Below are 24,333 nucleotides of genomic sequence, written 5' to 3' on the forward strand. Positions count from 1 at the left end.
GATCTAACTACAAAGGTCGCTGACACAAAAACTAGCTTCCCTAACCTGTCCACTGCCCAAGACTCTCTGTTGGGTGGGTGAACAGCAGGACTCTCTTCCACAAGGACATTTTTTGTGGCTGCCGCCACCACCATAGCGTCTCCTGGTAAACCTCTAGACCAATGGAGTTGATCCTCTGGAGGGGAGAGTACCTTGTCTGATCTCCTGGGGATGGCCTCAATGGAGTCTGAGTTCTTCCATGCCCACTGCACGATGAGCTTAACCAACTCATCGGCAAGGGGGGCGGTCACCCAAGAAGTAGAGGGCTGAGAGCTAAAGGCCTGCAGGAATATGGATTCCTCCGAGGAAGGATTGGAGGGCTTCCAGTCACGCCTCTGTTTCAATATTTCCATAATGTCCCCAAAGGAGACATCATCAGGGGGTGACCATGGGGATCCTTCCCCATCATCGTAGTCCATATCTGCAGTGAGGGACTCCTCTGGGGAGTTCATGTGTTTTTTCTTACATGCCCGTTTCTGAGGGGGCTCTTTGGTGGATCTTAGACCCTAGCACCAGGCTACAGAGTTCTGGATTTTTCCAACCAATCTTGGTAGGTCTTTTCATTTTGCAAATGAAGCTGTTGGCTTGTATTTCTTTCCCTGAAATCTCAAACTGGGACTAAGATCCTTTCCCTGAGGTCAAACTACCAAGTCCATTGTATGGTGAGTAAACAAGCAGGGTGGTACGTACTTGTACCTGATGTGGTGCATTTCAGACAATGGGCGAGATGTGACATGAATGTGCAAAAACTCCTATGATGCAGATTCAGACACTAGCCAGGAATGTAGCGACCCAGAGACTGATCTGTTCACCTCAGATGTGAGAATATGACTGTCCTAACTTCAAACAGTTCTACAAAGCAAGTGGAAGCTAGTTATGAATTCATTTTTTTCCACTATGCCAGGGAACCTTCAAGTATATCCTTTCAACTTTTTGTCTTGCTCTTTGCCTAACAACAAAATTCTGAAATTCAGAAAAAGATTAGAGCTTAAATTTGCTGCAGCTTGTCTGAGAAACAGTATGGCTTCAGACTTTTAGGTTCTTGGCAGTTCAGGATGCCATCTTGTTACAAGCTAATGAAAACTGAGATCCACATTAGGATCTGGGTACTCTGATCTCTTTCTCCCCAAGATCATCCTCAAGAAGTACTGGATGATACTGAGGTCTTCAGTTCCCAAACCTACTCTGCTCAGTTGTAGAGTTTTTCAGTGTTGTCTTGGCTGCCTCACCCACTTACATGGACTAGACTTACTACAGACACCTGTCTGACCTGGAATTCTCTTATTCCATGGTCAGAGTACAGACTTCTGACATATCTAGGACCACAACCAGTTGCTTATGCAGTTCCTTAGTGGATGGTCTGGATTTTCTCAACTCCCTTCCTTGGGATTTCATGGCTAATAGGCTTGCTCATTTCTACATGATTTAGCTGATTCAGTGACTATAAGGCTGGTCTACTATAAGATACTGCTGATCAAAGTCATCGCATAGATGCACACCCTTATTTCTAGGAACTCTTTTGGTTTTTCATAGTTATGAGGTATCCCTTAAGACCTTGTCACATTTTATAATAAAACTGGTATTAGTATGACTTTAAACCAGTTCATCTACCAGTTTTCTTCTTATAGGCAGAAGGGGGGATCATCACATCCTAGATCTGTACCACTACATCAGGTTCCATGAATTTAAGAAAACGTAAGAGCTATTAATTATATCTCTGGTGCAAGGAGAGAGGAGCGTGCAATGATCTCCAAGTGGATTATTAACTGTATTTTGTGTTGCCTCCATCTAAATGCCCACTTGTAAATGTTGGTATCAAAGGGCACTTCACTAGGGGCAGGCTGCTTCAAGTGTTTTCTCCAGGAACCTCTCCATTGCAGATAGCTGTGCTATGGCCAACTAATTAGCACTTCACATCGTCACCTGATAGAAATGCATGTGCTTGAACCAGGATTCCAAGAGTTTAGCCACCTTTGGAACCCTGGTGCATCAGTAACTGAGTGAGTCCTGGCTATCTGGAATTTTAACTTGTACTGCGTGGTAGTCTTTCCAGCGGTTACACATCGCAGACCATGTCTAGAGCCAGTTACATAATCACCATATCAAATGATCTGCAGCAAGTGTCTATTATCCTTCTGTGTCTGTATGACCTTCTTGTTCTACACATGCAGAGGTATTTTCCTACATGTCAGACAAAAGGCTATTTTCTTTTACATGTGTTTCCAGTCTTGGAAGATTTTGGTAGTGCAGTGCATGTTAGCAAAGTGAGAAGCATACCCTCCTGCGTCAATGCCATTGCATCTGCAGGCACAGTGATGACAGTAAAATTATGCTGTGCTTGGGACAGTAGTAAAAGAATTTATTTGAATTTGATTGCTGGACTACAGTACTCCTCAGTTCTGACCAATTTCAGTCTCAGCCTGTGGTCAATAACTGAACAGACATACAAAATATACAAGCATAAAGTAACACTGTTATTGTATGCTTGTATATTTTGGGTGGCGCAATGGTGCAGCAGTTAACACTGGCGCCTCACAGCAAGAAGTTCTCCGGTTCGATTCTCAGCCGGGCTGCCTTCTGTGTGGAGTTTGTATGTTCTCCCTGTGTTTGAGTGGGTTTCCTCCCACAATCCAAAGACATGTCTGAAGCGTTTCTCCTCAGGTCTCCACTGAAAATAAGCTCTGTTCTAGTCAGACTTTCCCAGTCAACAAATATTAAATAAAATAAATAAATTAATAAACACAAAAGTGACACCAAAAGGTACAATAGTAGAGTTGCCCCCTGGGAATTTATAGTCACAGCTTAATTGATATGGTGATATACATTTGGTAATTTATGCTCCTTGTATAGTCAGCCTCCTCGAGTCCCAGAAGGCAGATGAGTACTGGTGCTAAAAGTTGAAGACAGTGGAGTGCAGGACATGTACATGTACACACAAAGTTACCCTTACCTTTTCTATCTGCAGCTGCTGAGTTTCCTTCTCCTGTTCCTTCAGGATCTTGTGGTGCTCACAGAGTTTACTGAGAAGCTTCTGTTTGAGACAATGGGAAATAATTACAAATCAAACTTTCATTCTGTTAAAATGCTGTTAGAAAAATCTATTTTGCATTTACTGGACTACTTGAAAAAGTTGCTTCCTTATCTGTTTTGTAGGAAACATACTTAACAAGTCTCAAATGAACATATAAATTAAGGTTTGAAATTGTGCCTCTGAGTAGGTACAGCTCTGCACCACTGCCCATTAAACCAGCACCGGCAAAAAACACACATAAATACACAAAAACATACTCGGAGGCTCTAAATAAAAATCTGCAAAAGCAACAGAGACCAACAAAGCAGACATCCAAGCAACCTCTACCCCCCCAACACAAACTATGAATCACATACTTCACAAAACCAGTGTGCCATGCAATCACAGCCCTTAAGGCAAAATAACATACCCAACATACTAGTAATAGGTGACTCTATAGTCAGACACACTGACGTCCCACTCACTAGGCTGAATAAGGAGAAGGTTACTGTTAGCTGCCTGTCGGTTGCCAGGATCCGCCACATAACACAAGCACTCAGGTCACCCCAGAACAAGTACAAATACAACTCTGTCATTGTCCATGTTGGTGTGAATGACCTGAGCCATACCTCCCTGGACTACATGAAAAGAGACATGGAAGAGCCCTCTGATCACATAGCCCAGGCCGGTATGACCCTGACCCTAAGTAGTATCCTGCTCTCACCAAGAATGATACCATGGTATAAAGAAAAAAAATTATCAATTTCAACAATTGGCTAAGTTTCTGGTGTCATTCAAAGGGGATCCAGTGTCTGTCCACCTGGGATGACATGTTCGACAAGCCATACTGCTTCACTAGAGACGGCTTGCACCGGTCACCCTTAGGCTTTCGAATACTGGCCAAAGCTCTTACAACCCCCATAGTGCCTTTTTTAGGCAAGGCTCAAAAGACAAACCCACCACCATAAATAGCACAAGTAACAAAAAATGAGGGTAATGCTACTCAATGCCAGAAGTCTAAACCTCAAAATGCATGCATTTGAGGCACTCCTCAGTATGGAGAAAATCAATATATGTGCAGTAACAGAAACCTGGTTTAAGGCCCCAGAGAGCACACCAGCACTACCGGGCAACAACTCATACCATACATTTCACCCACAGAACCCAGACTGAAATACAAAAGGCAGGGGCGTATTCATATTCATCAAGGATACCCACACTTCCAGGTTAGTGGCACAGCATGATGCTTCAGTGATCATCCACATGCAACTAACAATGGGCAAAACTGCAATTCAAATTGTAGATTGCTACAGATCACCCACCATGTCCCAGGACCCCCATTCCACATTTCTGGAAACACTGGGAAACATAAAGGTCTTACCAAACACCCTAATATTGGGCGATTTCAATTACCCAAACATTAACTGGGAGAACTACTCAAGTACTAACTCCCTTGCCCAACATTTCCTAGAATTTATAAACTCAAATGTCCTGGATCAACTGGTTAACACTCCCACCAGAGGTGACAACATATTGGACATGGTCATCGCCAACATGGGCGACCGGTGTTCCACACCAGAGGTCAACCCCTTGCTGGTTAGATCTGACCATAAACAAATCACTTTGGATATCCACATCCCCCCCACCCCCGGACAAGGAAACCACCATGAAAAACTTTTCAAAATCAAACTTCACGTTACTTAAGACCGAGGTGGAAAGTTTCATAGCCCCCATGCTAAAGGATAATGTTGTCCAAGCTGCAAAATCTTTTACTAATGCATTCTACGGGCACCTAACAAGAATGCATAGATTGTGCTGTCCCAAGCAAAACCAAGACTCACTCCTCCAAGAAAAGGAAACCAGTCTGGTGGACCCCTGATATAAACAAGCTATACAATAGAAGGAGGAAACTAGTTCAGAAAAGAGTAAAATCCCAAGAAGGGAAGACATCCCTGGCCAGTATCAGCAAGAAACTAAGATCCCTCATAAAATCACCCAAGGCATGCTTCGAAAGAAAAATTGCCAAGGACTCCAAAGATAACCACAAGGCATTCTTTAGCTATGTCAAGAATCTCAGTGGCAATGTTCAGATCTGCTCAGAGTTAGTGCAGAATGGCACAAAATACACTGAACTGACCGATATCACCAACATTCTGGCAGACAGGTTCAGTGCAAACTTCACCCCCCTCTCACCCCCAAAAGGGCCCATAACCATACCAGAAGAATGTAGAGCCCCTGAAATCACAGACACTCAGGTTAAAATAGCCCTCTGCAAAGCCAAAAACACAGCATCAATGGGACCGGATGGTGTCCCAGGCTGCGTTCTACATGAGCCCAAAGACGACCTAACCCCTCACCTAAACACACTGTTCAAACTCAGCCTCTCCACAGGCTACATACCCGTAGAGTGGCACACAGCAATGGTTATTCCACTCCACAAAGGTGGAGCCACAACAGACCCCGGGAACTATTGTCCTATAAGCCTGACTAGCATGGTCTGCAAGGATATGGAGTGCATCATCATGGAACTCATTAACAGAGACATTGGGAACCTCCAAACACTGGACCCAACCCAGTTTGGCTTTGTTAAGGGCAGATCATGCCTTCTGAACATGGTGGACTTCTTTGAGACAGTTACCAAGGCTATAGACAAGGGAAAGGCGGTACACACAGCCTACCTAGACCTCGCAAAGGGCTTCGACACCATTCCCCATTCTGGTATTATAGACAAGCTCACCAGCCTGAACATAAACCCCCACATTACAAGATGGGTTGCCAACTGGCTCATGGATAGAACCCACATGGTGAGAGTTGCAGGAGTAGGTCCGATTCTAAACCGGTTACAAGTGGTGTTCCCCAGGGCTCAGTCCTAGGACCTCTCCTGTTTGGCATATACTTCTCAGAGGTACAGGCAAGCACAGGAGGACTATGGCTGACCAAGTTCGCAGATGACTGCAAATTAGGGGCTATAATTGACCCAGACATCCTCCAAAAGGGTCTCAATGAGATGGATACCTGGCGTCAAAATCATGGCCTCAAGCTAAATTCCAAAAACTGCATAGTCATCCCCATTGGAAAAAACTAAGTACCCACAAACTATGACATAGGTGGTAGTCTTCTAGATACGGAAGACGTAATAAGGGATCTGGGGACCCAAGTAGACAGTAATCTCTCCTTTGATAATGCCAAAGTGGTTAGAAAATCCTTCTATGTTTCCCACCTAATCACAAAAGGTTTCACATCCAGATCAAAAGAGGTCATTATGCTCCTCTACTCATCACTCATCAGACCCATCATAGAATACAACACCCCATTTGGGATGTACCTTACAAGACACCTGCAGCAGCTGGAAAGACCACAGAAGTACCTCACCAAGAGGATTACTGGCCTCAAACAGATGTCTTATGCAGCTCAACTGAAGAAACTCCAGCTGTACTAGGTTGCATACTGCCTACTCTGAGGTGATCTCTGCCTGACATGCAAGGCCATGTCCAACTCAGAATTGATGGACATGCTGCACCTAAAGAAAACCACATCCCCTCGAGCCACACAATCTAGGGATCTAAACCTCACCACAACAATAAACAGGATGTGCTGGAGGGATAGATTCCTGTCCCAGAGACTTCCCATACTTTGGAACAAGATTCCAATCTACATTAGGCAGTGCTCCTCACTAACACTCTTCAAGAGAAACCTTGACGAGTGGATGGGAAACAGAAAGTTTGCTCTGGGGATCACTTCAGTGGCTCTGCTGCACAGAGGCACAGGCAACTAATCTAAGGGGGCGGCGAAAGCCAACACATTCTGGCTAGGCTTATAAATGCCTTCGGGCAGACAGCCTAGTACCTACCTATGAACCTATGTTACAATCACAGTTTCTGAAAAATGTACAGTAAAGTTATAGTGTAGGGTCTACATATGAGCATGAGGACATAGTTATTAAGATTAAACAGCTACAAAGTACTCTCAAAGTGATTCTATGGAACAGAAATGAAAATACTATATCAAAGTTGGAAAACTGTGTGACAAAGCAGGGGACAGACAATGAGTCATGGTTAAGTACATAAGTATAATGAGAAACCCTCGTCAAAGAAGGGAACCCGGTGCTATTCAATAACGCTAAAGAAAACATTGATGCAGAGTAACATCTTATAAAATGCATAGCGAAGGTATGAGAAGTAAAAGGGTGTGGTGAAGGAGGAAAAATAGGGTTTGAGTTTTTCTTAAGAAGGCTTTCTCTAGATGGTAATAGATGTGTATTGCCTTTCTACAATTTCTGAACTACTTCTAGCTTAGGCAGTTAAGCTGAACATGACACATACACATCTGTCATAGCATCATTAATCCTTGACAAAAACTGCATGCCAGAATTCATACTTCCCACTTTATTGTCACTTCTACACTTTACAGCTTGATCATATCACAACAGAAGGTTGCCACCTCTGATACGACAAAAGTCAGATCCTTTCATGGGGGGGTGGGGATTTCAAACACCAGATCAAGAATGTGGATCAGTGCAGGAGCTACTTCTAACTTCTGTGGAAGAAAGATGAACTTGTCATTGTAGGTATCAGAGTTCTGAACATGATTCCAGGTAGAAATGAAAGACCGAGAGAGAGAACTAATCAGAATATGTTCATAGGTGTTTACTAGGCTAATGACCACAAGGACGTTTTTAAGCCTAGCCATGCATCCCAAATCTCTGACAAGTTCTGGTACCCTTGATAAGTGTAAGCATGGGCCTGGAAGATGAACCATTTACAGGTTACCAGTTTGCATCAGAGACAGGTGCCAAACCAGGGATGAAATTTCCGGTTTCCCATCCAATTGTCTAAGTTGCACTTGAATTGGATTAGGGAGGAACTCTGATTCACATGGATGGGGAGCCTGTTCCATAGATGGGGTAGTCTCTGGGTGCATACCTATCTCTCCAGCAGGTCCTATTTATATCACAGGCAAGGTTTAAGTCTTTATAACAGGTAATTCTGGTACTGTTTGTTTTGTGGATATGCAGGAGGTCCATCAGAGTGGGGTCTGACAATGCCCTGTATGCTAGGCATAGATTTCCCCTCAAAAGCCTGTAGGAGACAGAATACAGGGATAGGGTCTTGAGGTGGTCTGCATAGACCATATTACTTACACCCTGTATTCTTTTAAAGAAGAACCTCTGTGGACATTCCAGTTGTTGGATATGGCTGGTTAGGTGCATACCAAAGGGGACACTGTACACAATGATAGGTCTGATGAATGCTGAATACAGTGGAACACCGACTTCCTTGGACTTAGATGCCATACATTTGTTTATAAGTTGTGCAACATAGAATGATTTCCTCACCAGTGTAGACATGTGATGATCAAAGGCTAGATTACTATATATCTGTGTTCCTACATCCCTGACTACTGGGTCAACTCTAAGGGCTGTGTTGTCAATATGATAGTTACCAGAGATGGATGACTTCCCAAAGGATACTAATATGCATTTCTTGGCATTTAGTTATCGTCTATGACTCTAACACCAGTTGTTTGTCTGTGTCAGCCGCCCCTGGAGAACATTTGTGTCAGTGTGAGATTCAATGATAACTCCTAATTTGCAATCATCTGCAAATTTAGTCAGACAGAGATCACTGACATTGGCCTTGAGTGCTGAGAAGTAAATGCCAAAAAGGAGCGGTCCAAGGACTGATCCCTGAGGGACTCCACTTGTGACTGGCCTCTTTGTAGAGGTGGACTCCCAAATTCTAACTTCCTGGGTCCTGTCTGTGAGCTAGTTGGCTAGCCACAGGGTGACATACGGGTTTGTACCTAACATCTTGAGTTTGTCAACAATACCCGAGTGGGGTATTGTGTCAAATGCCTTGGCCAGGTCAAGGTAGGCAGTGTGAATGACTTTGACTTAATCCATTGCTTTGCTGGCCTTCTCAAAGAAGTCCACCAGGTTGAGTAGGCATGATCTGCCCTTGACAAAACCAAACTGGGTTGGGTCCAGTGTCTGGAGGTTTACTATATCTCTCTTGATCATCTCCATGATAATTCTTTCCATGGCTTTACATATAAGACTAGTGAGAGTTATGGGTCTGTAGTTTCTAGGGTCTGTAGATGGCCCACATTTGTGCAGATGGATGACTGTTGCCTTTCTCCATTCATGAGGCAGAAAGCCTGTTCGGAGGCTACAGCTGAATAGTAATTCCAGAGGCCCTGATAGGTCATGTTTCATGCTATTTAGGAGGCATCCTGGGATATTGTCTGGGCCCACTGATGCAGTGTTCTTGGCCTTAAACAGAGCATTAAGGACCTGTTCCCTAGTGATAGGAGGAGTTGTATTTGATGATATTTCGTGAGGGAAGGTTGAGGGGGAGAGCAGTAAAGTTGGAGACGGGCAATTAGGAGTCAAAACTTCCTAATTTTCATAATCACCTGACTGGTAACCTCTGAACCTTTACATTTGAAAAGCTCCTCTTCAAAAAAAGATTTGAGTTCATGCCTCTCGCTGGCTAACAATACTGAGAGCATCTAAGGAAGCATTCCCTAGCACCGAGTTTTGAAAGCATGTTCCAGTGGTTAGGCATTGACTATCCACTGCTGTGCAAAAATATCCCCCTCCAATATATCCTGGGGATCTGACTGTGAAGTTTATCTTATGTTATGAGTGTCTGCTGACTGCATCTTTCCTAGTGGTCACAGTTGAAGGCTCAACAAGTACAGGCTGGAGCAGGTCTACTCAGATATCCCCATGTCTGCTGTCTCATTGGTGACCCCTGCAGTTTTGAACTTGTGTACATTACATAGTGCTTCATGAACAAGGCTGCTATAGATATCATGAACAGGGATGCACAGCATATCACACTCAGGAGCTGCTTTTGACCAGCACATTTTTTACAATAGGTCCCAGCCCATCTCTACAATTTGAGAGAGGTGCGGTAGACTGCTGCTAGATAACATTCGCCCTTCCATCTGACTCCTATACTGGGAACCAAAGAAGCCTGAAGTACATATCCCAGAGGCAGACAGATAATGATTTCCTTAACTACTGCCCTTTTTGATAAGACTTCTTTAAAGGAAACTTTTCTTTCTGGACTGTCCATTGATTCCTTCCTTCTCATAAGGGACTTTGTGATAAAGGCAGATACTGCCAGTACAGCTATCTGGAATTTTGTAAATTGTCATTTGTGAATATCAACGTGATTCTTCTAAGATGCTTGTGTTACAACTGTATTACAACTGTATGTTGTGTATATCAAACTAGGTTTGTACAGACATGTGTGAAAAGATATTTTATAAAGTGCTTGTGCTTAAAATGTAACCACAGCATGCCCTACTGGAACAGAACAGAAATGTACTAGTACTATTGTAGCTGTTTAAATATATATTTTAACAATGGAAACTAGAATACAGGAGGTTAATTTCAGAAAAATAATTGAAATTAAATTACTTTATGACAAGGCCATAAAAAGAAAGTATCTTTCAGTTTCAGTGCAGTGGGAGGCAATGTATGTAGTAGGGAGCTTTCTGCATTTTTCTTTAGTGTGAATTAATTACTAATCTGGAAGACATGAAGGAATGCAATTGTTTTATGACTTCCAGCATCTGCCAAAGATCAGAGGTCTGTGTATTTTCACAGCTAGATGCTAAATACTGCCAGCTTCCAGCAGTGGATGTTTCACCTAGGATAGTCAGATGACAAGAAATGATGTAATTCTGCAAGCTATTCCAGCAATATTTGAGATACTAATTTGAGAGGTCTCTTAGTGAGACACAGCATTCTGTACTCGGTCTTGGACCTGAGAAGATCCATTCACCACATATCTGCCTTGCTCTTAAGTTAACTAGGGTATGGTAATTCTCTTAGATACAGTCAGGAATATAGCAAAGCTTAATTTAGATATTTGAGACTGTCCTGCAATGTTTTAAATATTTCCTGTGGTTTTGAACTCTGTCACTGTGAATGTATACTAAGTATTTTCTTGTTCTTTTATTATTTATTATTAAATACAATTAAACCTTTCATTGTGGCTGATCTGTCTAGAGATATTTAAGTTTTGAGTATTTGCATGTTTATTTGACACAACAGACACAGTCTGTGCTGAGAAGCTTTCTGTATTGTCTTCAGTTTGAACTAATTACTAACTGTCAGTATGAAGGAATGCAATTGTTTTATGACTTCCAGCATCTACCAAAGATCTGAGCTCTATGTATTTTCACAAGTAGATGCTAAATACTGCCAAGCTTCCAGCAGTGGTGGTTTCACATGGGATAGTCAGATAACAAGAAATTGGCATTCTGCAAGCTATCCCAGCAGTAATATTTTAGATATTAATTTAAGTTGTCTCTTAGTGATACAGATCATTCTGTATTCTGTCTTGGACCTTACAAGAACCATTCACCACAACATCTGCCTCACTCTCTAACAGTAAGTTCTTAGGGTACAGTAATTCTCTTAGATTCAGTTAGGAATACAGTGATGCTCAGTTTAGATATTTTTTCCATATTTGAGACTGTCCTACAATGTTTTAAATATTTCCTGTGATTTTGAACTCTGATGTCACTGTGAATATATACTGAGCATTTTCTTGTTCTTTTATTTATTATTAAATATATTTAAACCTTTCATTGTGGCTGATCTGTCTAGAGATATTTAAGTTTTGAGAGTACTTGCATGTTTATTTGGTGAAGCTGTGTAGGTGACTCCTAATAGCCTTGCTCTTGGTCAAACTACCATTTCTATTAATATTAATATTGCACAGTAAGATTGGACATCCTCCATTAAGGGCCTTAAAAGTAGTTGATAAGGAGTTGGCTGTTGGCAGTGATAACTACCTTATTTATAGTCTGGGCGAAACAGGGCAAAGCAACGAAACCTGTGCCAGCCTTTCCCCCGTGTGTGTGTAAATGAAACCTCAGTGTGTGACAACTACTTGGACAGAGACATGAAGCACTGGCTGGACAGAGAGGATGCTGGAGGTTTTGGCTTGGTCACTCAGCTGAGATTTCAACTCTATAGCTGTGCCAGTGGGAAATCTTACTGGGGATCTGGAGAAAGAAGGAGAAACCAGCCAAAGACTGACTCTGTGTCCTCTTAAAGAAAATTGCACTTGATGCAGTAAGCTGCATCTGGAAATACTTATCCACCCAGTGTATGTCCCCAACTGTTGCCAGTGGTGAAGATTGAGGCTCCTTGACTACATACCCAATGGTGGGTCGTCACAGGCTTAACCAGTGTTTAGGGAAGAATGAATAGGAGCTGTGGGTAATCACAAGAAAACACTGAATTGCATAGACTCAGACCATACAGGCAAGTAAAAACAAAACTCTCATGTAAATTTTAAGATAAGCGCTTTTGTTTTTAACAAAACGTCAGACAAGCATGACATTTCAAGCAGTTTAAATAGTGTTATGACAATCAATTAAGAAGTCATATGACTGCCAAGCCCCCAAAAAGATTTAGCAAATCAGAATTCCCTGTATCTAATTCCTAATTTCACTAGATAACGAATATAATCTTAGGCAAATTCTTGGCAAATAAGATGTAAAACTCAGGACACTATAGGATGAACAGCTGAAAGTTAAATAGAAATGTTGAAAAAGCCTCACCATCCAATCATGTATCCTAAAAGAATTGACCAATTATAGTACTCTGTTGCCCTAAGCAGCAAATCCGACTAAACAACATGCCCGTAAGAAATCAGACCAGTTTTCAAAAGAGGAAAAAAAGCATTATATATTACCAAATCATTTAAATAATCATAACAAGTAAATCTGTGAAAACATAAAAATACAACCGCAATTAAACATAATAGGTTTAAAAAAACTGGCATGTATATAAACAGCATAAACCTAAACAGAATCCCAAACTGGATAGTGAATGAAAAGGCTGTGTTGCTTACAACAGTCAATTATGATTAACTGCAAAAGCAAGCTTTGTAATTGGTATACGCTGTAACACATCTAACATATCTGTAAAACATCAAATCCATTTCCACTTCAGAGGAAACTGATGAAAATAATTGTTCCAAATCTGTAAGAAAAACTTACCAAAACCAAAAATTTTAAATATTCTTAAAACATAACTGGATTTGGGAATGGCATATATAAATGATATATGCTTAAACAGAATCCCAAACTAGATGGCAAATAAAAAGGTTGCATTGCTTATAACAGCCAGTGATTAGCTGCGGACGTAAGCAGCATAACATGTTAACACAATAACAGAAGTGAAAAGTACTAGAAAAAGTTATAGAAAAAAATTATAGAAAAATGAAATGGTTGAGGAGAAGGGAAGTCTGAATGAGGATGCCAAAGCTAGAACAAGAGGGACTTCAACCAAGTGGAACATAGTGTCAGGGTTATTGTGTGGCAGAAGAATGCCAAAGAGGCTTAAAAGTAAGCTGTACAAAGCAGTGGTGCAACCAGTGCTGCTGAATGGTACAGACACCTGGGCAGTGAAGGCAGACAGTTGAGGAAGCTAGAGGTGATGGAGATGAAGTGCATGAAATGGGTGGGAGGGTGCACACTATAGGACAGATGAAATGAGGACATCAGAGCAGAAGCTAAAGTACCTCCAACTGTGAAGAAAGTCAGATAACAGATTACGTTGGTTTGGGCACATGCAGAAAAGCAGAAGACAGTCTGGTGAAGATGATTTGAAGCAGACAAGAAAGAAAGAGGAAACACGGGCATCCAGGGAAGAGATGGATGGACTGTGAGAAGACCTGTGACAGTCAGGCATGACTATCAAAGGAGATAGCAGAGTTGCACTGACTAGAGAGAGGGTGACAGTTGACATGACATCCTGACCCCTGTAGAAAGAGACTGAAGATGCTTCTTCAAAGTGTTATGTTTAACTTATTCATTTAACCATCTATACCTGCTGGGCATAAACATCTTTTCTGGAAGGACTCGGGAGCAATACCTGACTAAATGACTTACTCAGAGTCCCACAGTTGACAAGTAGAGGTTGAGGGAACCAAACACTGTACCACAAGATAAAGGTCATTAGCAACTCAAAGCCATACCCTCTGTGCTGAATGCCATAACGTTTTAAGGCACATATAGACTGATTATTCTCTTTTTAGGGGTAGGGGCCCATAGCCATTCACTTCATGTTACAACTATTTAGCTGAGTGATTCTGTTCAGCCTCCAGCCAATAAAACATCAGGTGAATCCAGAACATTTCCTGGTCATGTCAGACAAACTAGACCATGGTGTGGTAGCTAAACAAGAAAAGAGGGATCACTTTTTCAATGAAACAGTACAAGTCTGTCACTATTCTGGTTCTCCTGATGGGGGAGGTGAACATCGCTTCAGAGTGATTAAGTTGCAGCTTGGACTGAGGACTGTGGGGGAAGTTGCAACTTCTGGAAGGTAGAATGTTTTACAGAGGAGTTATGTTATCCTACTTTGATTTGCTCTCTAAAGCAGGGCAGGGATGGGTACCTGGCTAAAGTTATGCTCTTCCTGATTTCATAACTGCAATTTAAGTTCATATTAGAAAGGCCAAGGCATTTTTTCAGTGCACATTTACATCCGAGAAGAGAATGGTTTCATGTGACCCAGTCACTTCTAATTACATAGATCATCCTTATCTAGGCAGATCAGCAGCTAGGTCATCTGATATCCTGGACAGTTGCTCAGATTGGAACACTCCCAACCAACCCAGAAAAATCTTCCACTCTAAAATGTAACCACAGTATTTTAATACAATACAAAGTTTCCTGCTTTTTGCATAAAGTCACCAAAACAAAACGTACTAAAGGAAAAATGCACTAAAAAAAAGCACATTTCTTGGTTGGGAGGGTGGCCTAATGGTTAAGGTGTTTGCCTTACAAACACAAGGTGCAGGGTTTGAGTCTCACAAGGTATAATTGGCTAGGCTTAAAATGGCTCGCAAGGGCAGTTAGCTTAGTATGAACCTATGAACTACACTTAAGAGTTTAACATTCCATTGTATTAATACATCCTTACTATTTAAGTTTCGATACTCAACATCCATTATCTTATTGCATAACATCCTTCATGTCCCTCAGTCCAGTCATATTTCTCTGTCTTAAAAAAAAAAAAACTTTCCCCATAAAAGGCTAACTTATTCCTTATGAACTTTAAGTACTTCTGATAATAATTTCACATCTTCATTCTTATTTATAATTATAAAATTAAAGCATGCATATTCTCAACATTATATTCCTTCAAAAGTAACTTTAATTTAAAAAATAACCTTGATTTTCAACTTTTCTCTCATTCTTCCAATTAGTTTCGCCATACCTTTGTGATCATACACAATTCTAACATCAGAGAAGAGTCCTTCACTGGGTTCATCCTCTGTGCTCCCTACACAATTACAGCAAAAAACTACATAAAACTGTTAAGCTAAGAAAAACTATGAACAATAAAAATATTTGGCTCCAGATATGCACACCATTAGCTGCAAATAAGATATTTAATAAATACAAATAGTATTTAGCACTTTCATCTCATAACAAGTGAGACTTCATCAGAATACATTCACTTAAAAGACTGAAACATTTTAATATCCCTACCAATTAATAATATAACTATCAAATGACAACAGCTATCAATTTCTAAAGGCACCATTCCAAAATAATTACATTTCTTGATAAAATCACTCACCATTATTTTATTAAATAATATATATATATATATATATATATATATATGACTTTATATCCATTATACTCTTATTACATGAAAGAGCAAGTGAAATATAATGTATTGTATTTTAAAATATACACTGTGTGGTATATATTTATGTTGTTTTAAATATATATATATATATATATATATATATATATATATATATATATATAAAACAAAATAATGTGAGGGATTTTTATCAAGAAATGTAATTATTTTTGGAATGGTGCCTTTAAAAATCGATAGCTGTTATCATGTGATAGTTATATTATTAATTGGTAGGTGTATTTAAATGTTTCACTCTTTTAAGTGAATGTATTCTGATGAAGTCCCACTTGTTATGAGATGAAAGTGCTAAATACTATTTGTATTTATTAAATATCTTATTCGCACCTGGTGGTGTGCACATCTGGAGCCAATTATTTTTATTTTTCACAATTACAGCAAACTTTTGAGAATTTTCTGTGCCAGGGATTTACACAGAAAATAACACACAACATCTGTATAAACCCATTCATCAAGCATGATCAGCAGGTCTTTTTTTGTCTGACTCAATCTTGCTATCACCAGTACAGGTCTCCTGTGTTGAATGGCTTACAAGACAGCTAAGTGCTTATGTGGCCATCTGATTACCAGATAAGCCCGTACTAAAGTGCCTCTCCTGTACTGAGGAGGTGCATGATATGAGCCAGTGCTGTCAGTTTAATTCTTGACACTCAGCAGAGGGAAATGCATTGAAAATGGCAGCTGTCAGCAGCTCTTTTCTTAGGGACAGGTGGGGAGGTTCACCACAAACTCCCAGGGAAAAACTTAATCGCCCAAGAACAGAACTGCCCCCCTCCCCCCCAAAAAAAACAAAAAAACAGCAAGCTGTGGTCTAGATCTACTACAGTAAGTCTGGTGTTATCAACCGGAAACTACTATGGTAAGCCATTTCACTGGTTAACAGGGCTTTGAGCCATTATCAAGTTTCTACCTTAGCAGAAAGTGATGGGCTGTGGGACAGTACACTGAAATCCACCTTAGAGATGCACTGTGGTATGCCAGCATCACCTAGTCCCTGGCTGGCTAAAGTCCATGCCTGCCATACCTGATTATGGGGATATGGGTCCTTGAGTCACAAAACCATGGGTCAGAAGTATGTAAGGGTTGAGGACTGCTCTCTGACAGCCATACAAAAATGTCTGGTTAAGTTAGCCAGCCTTAGTCGAGGGAAGTTGGGGTGGGGAATCTGTCAGATTTCCTGGTAAAAGGGCCCACAGTTCAGAGCTCAGATATCAAACAGATATTCAGATATTAGTGGATGCATGAGCCGACCCTTATGAAAAACAGTTTGAAGCCAGTGCAATGCCCACATCATGGCACACTGTGGCCCTTGTGAGCATCTTTATTTTTTGTTATAAACACTAACCACTCATCTGTTGCTTGTGTTCACTTTCACAAGACTTTGAGACCTCACACTAGCTTGTAGCAGGATGGGGTAGATCTCTGTCAGACTGCTATGAAGAATCAAAGGCTGTAGAGGTAACTGTGACCAAACAAATAAAAGCAATAAGGTGAACTTTTCCCCCAGTGGATCCCACCTTTTCAACGGGAGCAACATGTATCCCTCTTCATTCCTAATCACGAAGATGGGAAAAACAAACTGAAAATACTCAAAAATGAACTACGGCTGCTAATGGAAGAACTGGATAAAGGCAGCAGAAAATAAATTGAAATATAATTAGTAATACAAACGAATCCGTACTAGTGAAGAAATAAAATAAATCAAACTTTTATTATAAACAAGGATTAAGCACCTTTCGTCCACAAAATATCACAAACTTCGTCAGATAAACTTTATCAGCCCCCATAAGAGAAAGAAGACCCCACTTCTTTGCTCCCTGATGTTGTCTTATGCATGAGTTCTGGTTTCCTATTAAGACCTTCCTTGATCTGTTTCCTATGCATCTTCTGCTAAAGTTGCATTTACTGTGGTGTCTTATACTTAAATATCACTTCCTCTGACTGCCTGCAGTGTTATCTGTGTAGTAGTACTGAAAGGTATAAGGAGAGAGCAAAATGGAAAAATGCACAAGTTGGTTCTACCACCAGGTCACTGTGATCTTAATAAGGCTGCAAAAGGCTTCCTTCCATGTAAAAATGCCTCTGTGGTACTGTTTAGGTTTTTGTCTTGGACATTCTGGACTCAAGCAGTTACCTTACAAAATTAGTACTGCTGGCATTATATGAAAAGCATAATATCCTACAGCTTGTATTGTACTACGCACCACTGTTTGCCATCTTAACCTGATAATTAATCTAAAACTGTGGAAATATGTGGTGAGCCCACTCTCATGTTGGGCTTATAACCCTCAACTGCCCAAATTCCAGTTGCACATTATAGGCCAGGTGCTGGAACACCTTGAGGGACTTCCCTGAATCTCACCACAGGAAGGATCAAGACCAAGAAGGCAGACACTGTGACCATTTCACCTTATTTTGTAGTTCTTGTTTGGCTATTAAGTAACATATGCAGGCAAAGTGAGGCATTAATGTTTTTACTGCTCCATTTAAGCTTTCATTTGAAACTTGGTTTTAGTTATCTTGTGCTAAACTGGCAAATTTTGCTTATGTCTGTGTAATGGCTTACATTTCAGCAACTTTGTAGAAATTCTTTTTTTTTTTTTTTTACCTGTAATAAGTTTGTGCTAAGTCATAGGTTCATAGGTAGGTACTAGGCTATCGGCCAAAGGGCCTATGCAAGCCTAGCCAACAAGGTTCCCTGGCTTACGCCACCCAAGAAAGTTATTTTCCCATGCCACTGATGAGCAGAGACACAGAAGTGATCCCCGGGGTGTATTTCCTATTTCCCATCCACTCATCAAGATTTTTCTTGAAGAGTGCTAATAAAGAACTTTGCTTGACATAGATGGGTAGCCTGTTCCAGAGTATGGGAAGTCTCTGAGATAGGAATCTATCCCTCCAGCATGTCCTGTTTATTGTGGTGACAAGGTTTAGGTCCCTAGAGCGTGTGCATTTGGTCTCTTACATAACAATCTACACTGTACTTTTTATTTCTTGATTACAATGTTCTCACTTTCAAACCATTTTATAGCTCTATGTGGTAGTGTAAAAGAGGAACTAAAAAATATATACCAAAGATTAAACAAAAATTCATCTTAACTTGATATTTTATGTACCCCCCATTATATTTTAGTTATTTACATCCCAAAAATCACCATTATGGAGACTGTCAAATGGACTTGATTTTGTCAATATCTATATCCTCCTAAAATGCAGGTCTGGTCTTTTAATAACACAGCCTAGATGTCATAAATTAGGGTCTGTTGTTTAGTGCTGTCAGATGATATCCCAGCTATGGCCTTCTATAATTTCATTATTTATTTATTTTATTTTCAGTAATCCAGTTTGGCTTTGAGTGTGAAAATGTTAATTTAGAAGTCTGTTCTGCAATAGTGATTATTCCTTCTCTTACGACATGCATCTCAGCAATGTCTTTTCATGATATCAATGTATAGAATCATCTCATCAATGCTACAGACATTTATAAAGGTTTAAGTCAAGTAAAAATGAAAACAGTTTTAATAACTGGAAAAAGCTTGCAACAGACTTGGAGTATTTTAAGACATTCTTGATGACTGTATTTTGTAACAGGATTTCATTTACAATGCACACCATTTTAAGTTACACTATAATTTATCATATTTTATTTTCAAAAGTTTAGTAAAAATATTAAAAAAATGTTAATTCTTCTACTTAATTACAATAATGGTGCTGTGAGTCACTAACATTGGGTAGGGTTCTGTGAAGTGTGGCAGTGCTTTCTTTTAATTGAATTACATTGATATGTTTTTACTGTAAGCTGTTAAATGACTTTACTTTGATATGTTTTTACTGTAAGCTGTTAAATGACTTTTTGTGGGCTATTTACATTTTTACAGTTCAAACGAGGTGAAAAGCAGACAGCGTTCAAAGCTGTAGCCTTTAAAGAAAAAAAAATCCAGACTACCTCTACACTAACAGGTTCATAGGTTCATACTAGGCTATCTGCCCTAGGGCATTTATAAGCCTAGCCAGAGTGTGTTTGGCTTTCGCCACCCATTTTAAATTAATTTTGCCATGCCCTTTTTCGAAGTTAGTATACTGTGCCTCTGTCTAACAGTGACACAGAAGTGATACCCGGGGTAAACCTACGATCTCCCATCCATTCATCAAGATTCCTCTTGAAGAGAGTCAATGAGCGACTCTGCCTAACCTGGACTGGGATTTTATTCCAGAGTGAAGGGAGCCTCTGGGTTATGAATCTGTCCCTCTAGCATGTCCTATTTATTTCAGTGCTGAGGTTCAAGTCTCTCAAGTGTGTAGCTTGATGGGATTTGGATTTTCTGAGGTGCAGCATGTCCATTAATTCCAGGTTGGACATGGCTTTATACGTCAGGCACAGATTGCCTCTGAGCAGGCGGTATGCCACTGAGTAGAGCTGGAGTTTCTTTAACCGGGCAGCATATGGCATCTGTTTGAGCCCTTTGATCCTCTTGGTGAGGTACTTTTGGGGTCTTTCCAGTTGCTGTAGGTGTCTGGTAAGGTACATCCCAAAAGGGGCATTGTACTCAATTATGGGCCTAATGAGGGATGAGTAAAGAGGCACGATGACCTCCCCTGATCTAGATGTGAATCCCTTCATGATTAGGTGGGCTATATAAAATGTTTTTCTAACCACTTTGTGGTTGTCAAATGAGAGATTGCTATCAACTTGGGTCCCCAGGTCCCTAATTACTTCTTCTGTACTTAATGGATTACCACCTATGTGGTAATTTGTGGGCACTTTGTTTTTGCCAAAGGGGATGACTATACACTTTTTGGCGTTTAGCTTGAGGCCATGGCTCTGGCACCAGTTGTCTGTTTCTATGAGGCCCTTTTGGAGGATGCTTGTGTTGGCTGGAGAGTCAATTATTGCGCCCAGTTTGCAGTCATGTGCGAACTTGGTCAGCCACTGTCCTTCCATGTTGGCCTGTACCTCCGATAAATATATATACCGAACAAGAGAGGTCCCAGGACTGAGCCTTGTGGGACGCCACTTGTAACTGGTTTGGAGTCTGACATGGCTCCAGCAATTCTAACCATGTGAGTTCTGTTCATGAGCCAGTTTGCAACCCATCTAATGACATAGGGGTTTATATTTAAGCTGGTGAGCTTATCTATAATGCCCAAGTGGGGTATTGTATCGAAGGCTTTTGCGAGGTCCAGGTAGGCTGTGTGGACCACCTTCCCCTCGTCAATGGCCTTGGTGACTGTTTCAAAGAAATTGACCAGGTTTAAGAGGCAGGATCTGCCCTTAACAAAGCCGAACTGGGTAGGATCCAGTGTCTGTAGGTCCCCAATATCTTTATTTATGAGGTCCATGATGATCCTTTCCATAGCTTTGCAGACCAAGCTAGCCAGGCTTATGGGGCGATAGTTACCAGGATCTGTTGAGGCACTACCTTTGTGGAGAGGGACCATTGTTGTTGTAAGCCACTCTTTGGGTACATATCCTGTAGTTCATGTAGGATGCAGCCCGGGAACACCGTCTGGTCCCATTGATGCTGTGTTTTTTGCTTTGGAGAGGGCGGCTCTTACCTGAGCATCTGAGATGTTGGGGGCAGCACTCTGCTGGGATAGATATTTGCCCTTTTGGTGGGTGGTGGGGGGGAGTTTGCACTGAACCTGTCAGCTAGGATGTTGGCAATGTCTGTGGGTTTGGTGTATTTTTTGTCATTTTGGACTAATTCTGAGCATATCTGGAAATTCCCACCCAGGTTCCTAACATAACTAAAGAAAGCCTTGTGATTATCCTTAGTGTCCTGTGCAATTTTTCTCTCGAAGCTGGCCTTAGACGATTTTATGAGTGTCCGTAGTTTTTTCCTATACTGATCAGAGATGCCTTCCCTTTTTGGGATTTTGCTCTATCATGTAGTAGCTTCCTCCTTCTATTGTATAGTTTGTTTATGGCTGGGGTCCACCAGACAGGACGTCTGCCTTTGGAAGATTGGGTCTTGGTTTTATATGGGATTGCATGATCCATGCATTCCTGAAGGTGTTCATAGAATGCATTTATAAAGGATTCTGCGGTCTGGGCCGTATTTTCCACAGGCCCAGCGGCTTTGAAGGATTCCACCGCGGTTTTGAGGAGTGTGAAATTTGCTTTAGAGAAGTTTTTCACTGTGGTTTTCTGGGCAGAGGGTGGGGTCGGGATGTGAATATCCAGTGAGATTAGTTTATGGTCTGATCTTACCAGTGAGATACACTTCTGGTCTGGAGCATAAAGTCCCCATGTTGGTGATGATCAGGTCCAGTATGTTTTACCCTCTTGTGGGAGTGGTAACAAGTTGTTCCATAGCATTTGAGTTTATAAATTCTAGGAACCTTTGGGCTAGGGTGTTGGAGCTAGAGTAATGCTCCCAGTCTATGTTTGGGTAGTTGAAGTCGCCCAATATAATGGTGTTTGGAGAGACCTTCATATTTTCCAGTGTTCTCAGGAAGGCCGAGTGGGGTTCCTGGGTTTGGGAGGGTGGTCTGTAGCAGGCTATAAACTGGAAGGCAGTTTTACCCACTGTTAGTTGCACATGGATAGTCTGTGATGCTTCGTGCTGTGCCACCAACCTAGAGGTGTGGGTCTCTTTGACGAATATTGATACTCCCCCTCCTTTTGTGGTTCGGTCCAAGTTTTGGGGCCGAAAAGCATGGTATGAGGTATAACCTGGTAGTGCTGGGGTGCTCTCAGGAGCCTTGTGTGTGTGAAATTTGTCATCTCTGGTTATTAATCAATGACTGATCATTATTACTTTAGAGATGTAAAGTAAATGGCTGCTGCCTACATTTTGGTACCATACTTTAAGGGAAGACTCCACCCTCTCCTACAGTTTAACTCAATACTTAGGTTTATTTTCTCCCTACAGTATGGTTCCAGTATTGTGTAGGCACCAGAAACTTGCTTGTACTTCTTAAAACTTATATTTCCTTGCTTTGGAATCAAAGGAAGGGAAATCCCACCTGGTCATAGCTCTCAACTGTCCAGATTTTTGCCTCATAATTTTGGTCTGTTCCTCATACAATTTATTGTTTTCTGGCAAACCACCAAGGATTGATGTCACTTTCATTTCCATTAGGAAATGCATGCTAACACAAATCCTGTTACACCAGCAACTTTCTAAGTTTGTAAGAGCAATATTTAAAATATGTCCCTATTTTTTATCCTTTCTTCCCCCAATTATTTTAGGCTTTGTGCAGATTTCTTCTGCTAAGAGGTTGAGAGGTATGCACTTACTTTTTATAAGCTCAAGTTCTCACATATTTTGCAGAGAAATTCATTTCCACCTGCATGACATATCACAGACACAGTTAAATCTGTAGTTTAACCTGTCAGGTACTGCTGTCAATCTTAGATGGGCAATTAATCCTGCTAATGTCAGGAACACAACAGCTGATATAAAAAAAGACAAAGCTGTGGAACGGTTTTCCACTGTTTTTATTGCAGGGGGGGATGTAACACTTCCCTTTCATAGCAAAACAAAGCAATTAGATCTGTCAGGTGTTTAAAAACAGCTGTCACTTCTTGACAAATTTACATAAGCAACACCACAATATTGAAATGCTAAGCTTTAAATCTTGATTATTTAGAATAGATTATATGTTAAGATAACTTAAATGTAGCATCAAAGATTTACATTCAGACAAAAGTCAGAAAACATTTTTTCTTGTAAAGTATCAACACATTTCCTATTTTCAAGGGCTCCCCCGAACACAGACACACACAAGACAGAACTGCAGAAAAAGACAAGTGGCAAAACTACCAACTAGGTGCACTGATATTGTTTATGAAAAGGTCTTTTATGTGTTTCTGTAACATCCTCCCAGATGGGGTACATATCTAGTTCACACAGATCCATGGTAAGTGATTCCCACTGACTTTGAGTTAGTCCTTACATTGTTAGAGTGCATGATCATTTTGTAGTCCACAAAGGAAATGTGACCATTGGTGGCAACCATAATATACAGCTGAATTTACTTTAACATAGGTTTACTATGTGCTCTTGTATTAAAATCATTAAGAAAAGGAAATCAGAAGTACTTAACTGTGTTTAAACACACACACAGTCAGACACGTGCATTTAAATGCAGTACTGCATCCCACATATAGTATTCTACATGCTACATACACTTTTATACACTCAAACACACACAGATATATCTGTGCGTTTGTGTAGACACACGTACAGTTACACAAATTTTCCATTTTGATTTGTTTTTCTTTAAAAGACAAGAAGTACACACAGGCATATAATCTAGTTTTCCATTATACACACACCCATGTGTTTTTGTACACACACACACACACACACACACACACACACATACATATACACAAACACATACTGTGTATGTGTGTGTGTGTGTGTGTGTGTGTGTGTGTGTAACATGAGTGCATGTAATTCATTATTATAAACTTAACATAGTAGAGTTAAGCATTATTAATGTATACATTCAGGTAAATGTGGCTTAATGTTTTACTTATTCACTGTCACATGTTGGCTAGGGGTAGCACATACAATCTTTGTCAATGTCTTTATGTCAGTATTTTATTCTTTGTATTGCT

At 40.7% G+C, this 24,333-nt stretch overlaps 1 protein-coding gene across 19 annotated transcripts in view; it reads right to left on the bottom strand.

The window, feature by feature from the left end:
* Window positions 1-24,333, bottom strand: part of PLEKHA6 (pleckstrin homology domain containing A6) — a 1,822,600-nt gene that overhangs the window by 279,430 nt on the left and 1,518,837 nt on the right. For all 19 annotated transcript variants that reach the window (XM_044076969.1, XM_044076965.1, XM_044076964.1 and 16 more), the window contains one exon: window positions 2,990-3,070. In XM_044076969.1, the coding sequence (XP_043932904.1) occupies window positions 2,990-3,070 (81 nt within the window). The remainder of the gene's footprint in view (window positions 1-2,989; window positions 3,071-24,333) is intronic.

This window comes from Protopterus annectens, chromosome 7.part0 (assembly GCF_019279795.1).
Source record: "Protopterus annectens isolate FY-2018-M chromosome 7.part0, PAN1.0, whole genome shotgun sequence".
Classification (NCBI taxonomy): domain Eukaryota; kingdom Metazoa; phylum Chordata; order Ceratodontiformes; family Protopteridae; genus Protopterus; species Protopterus annectens.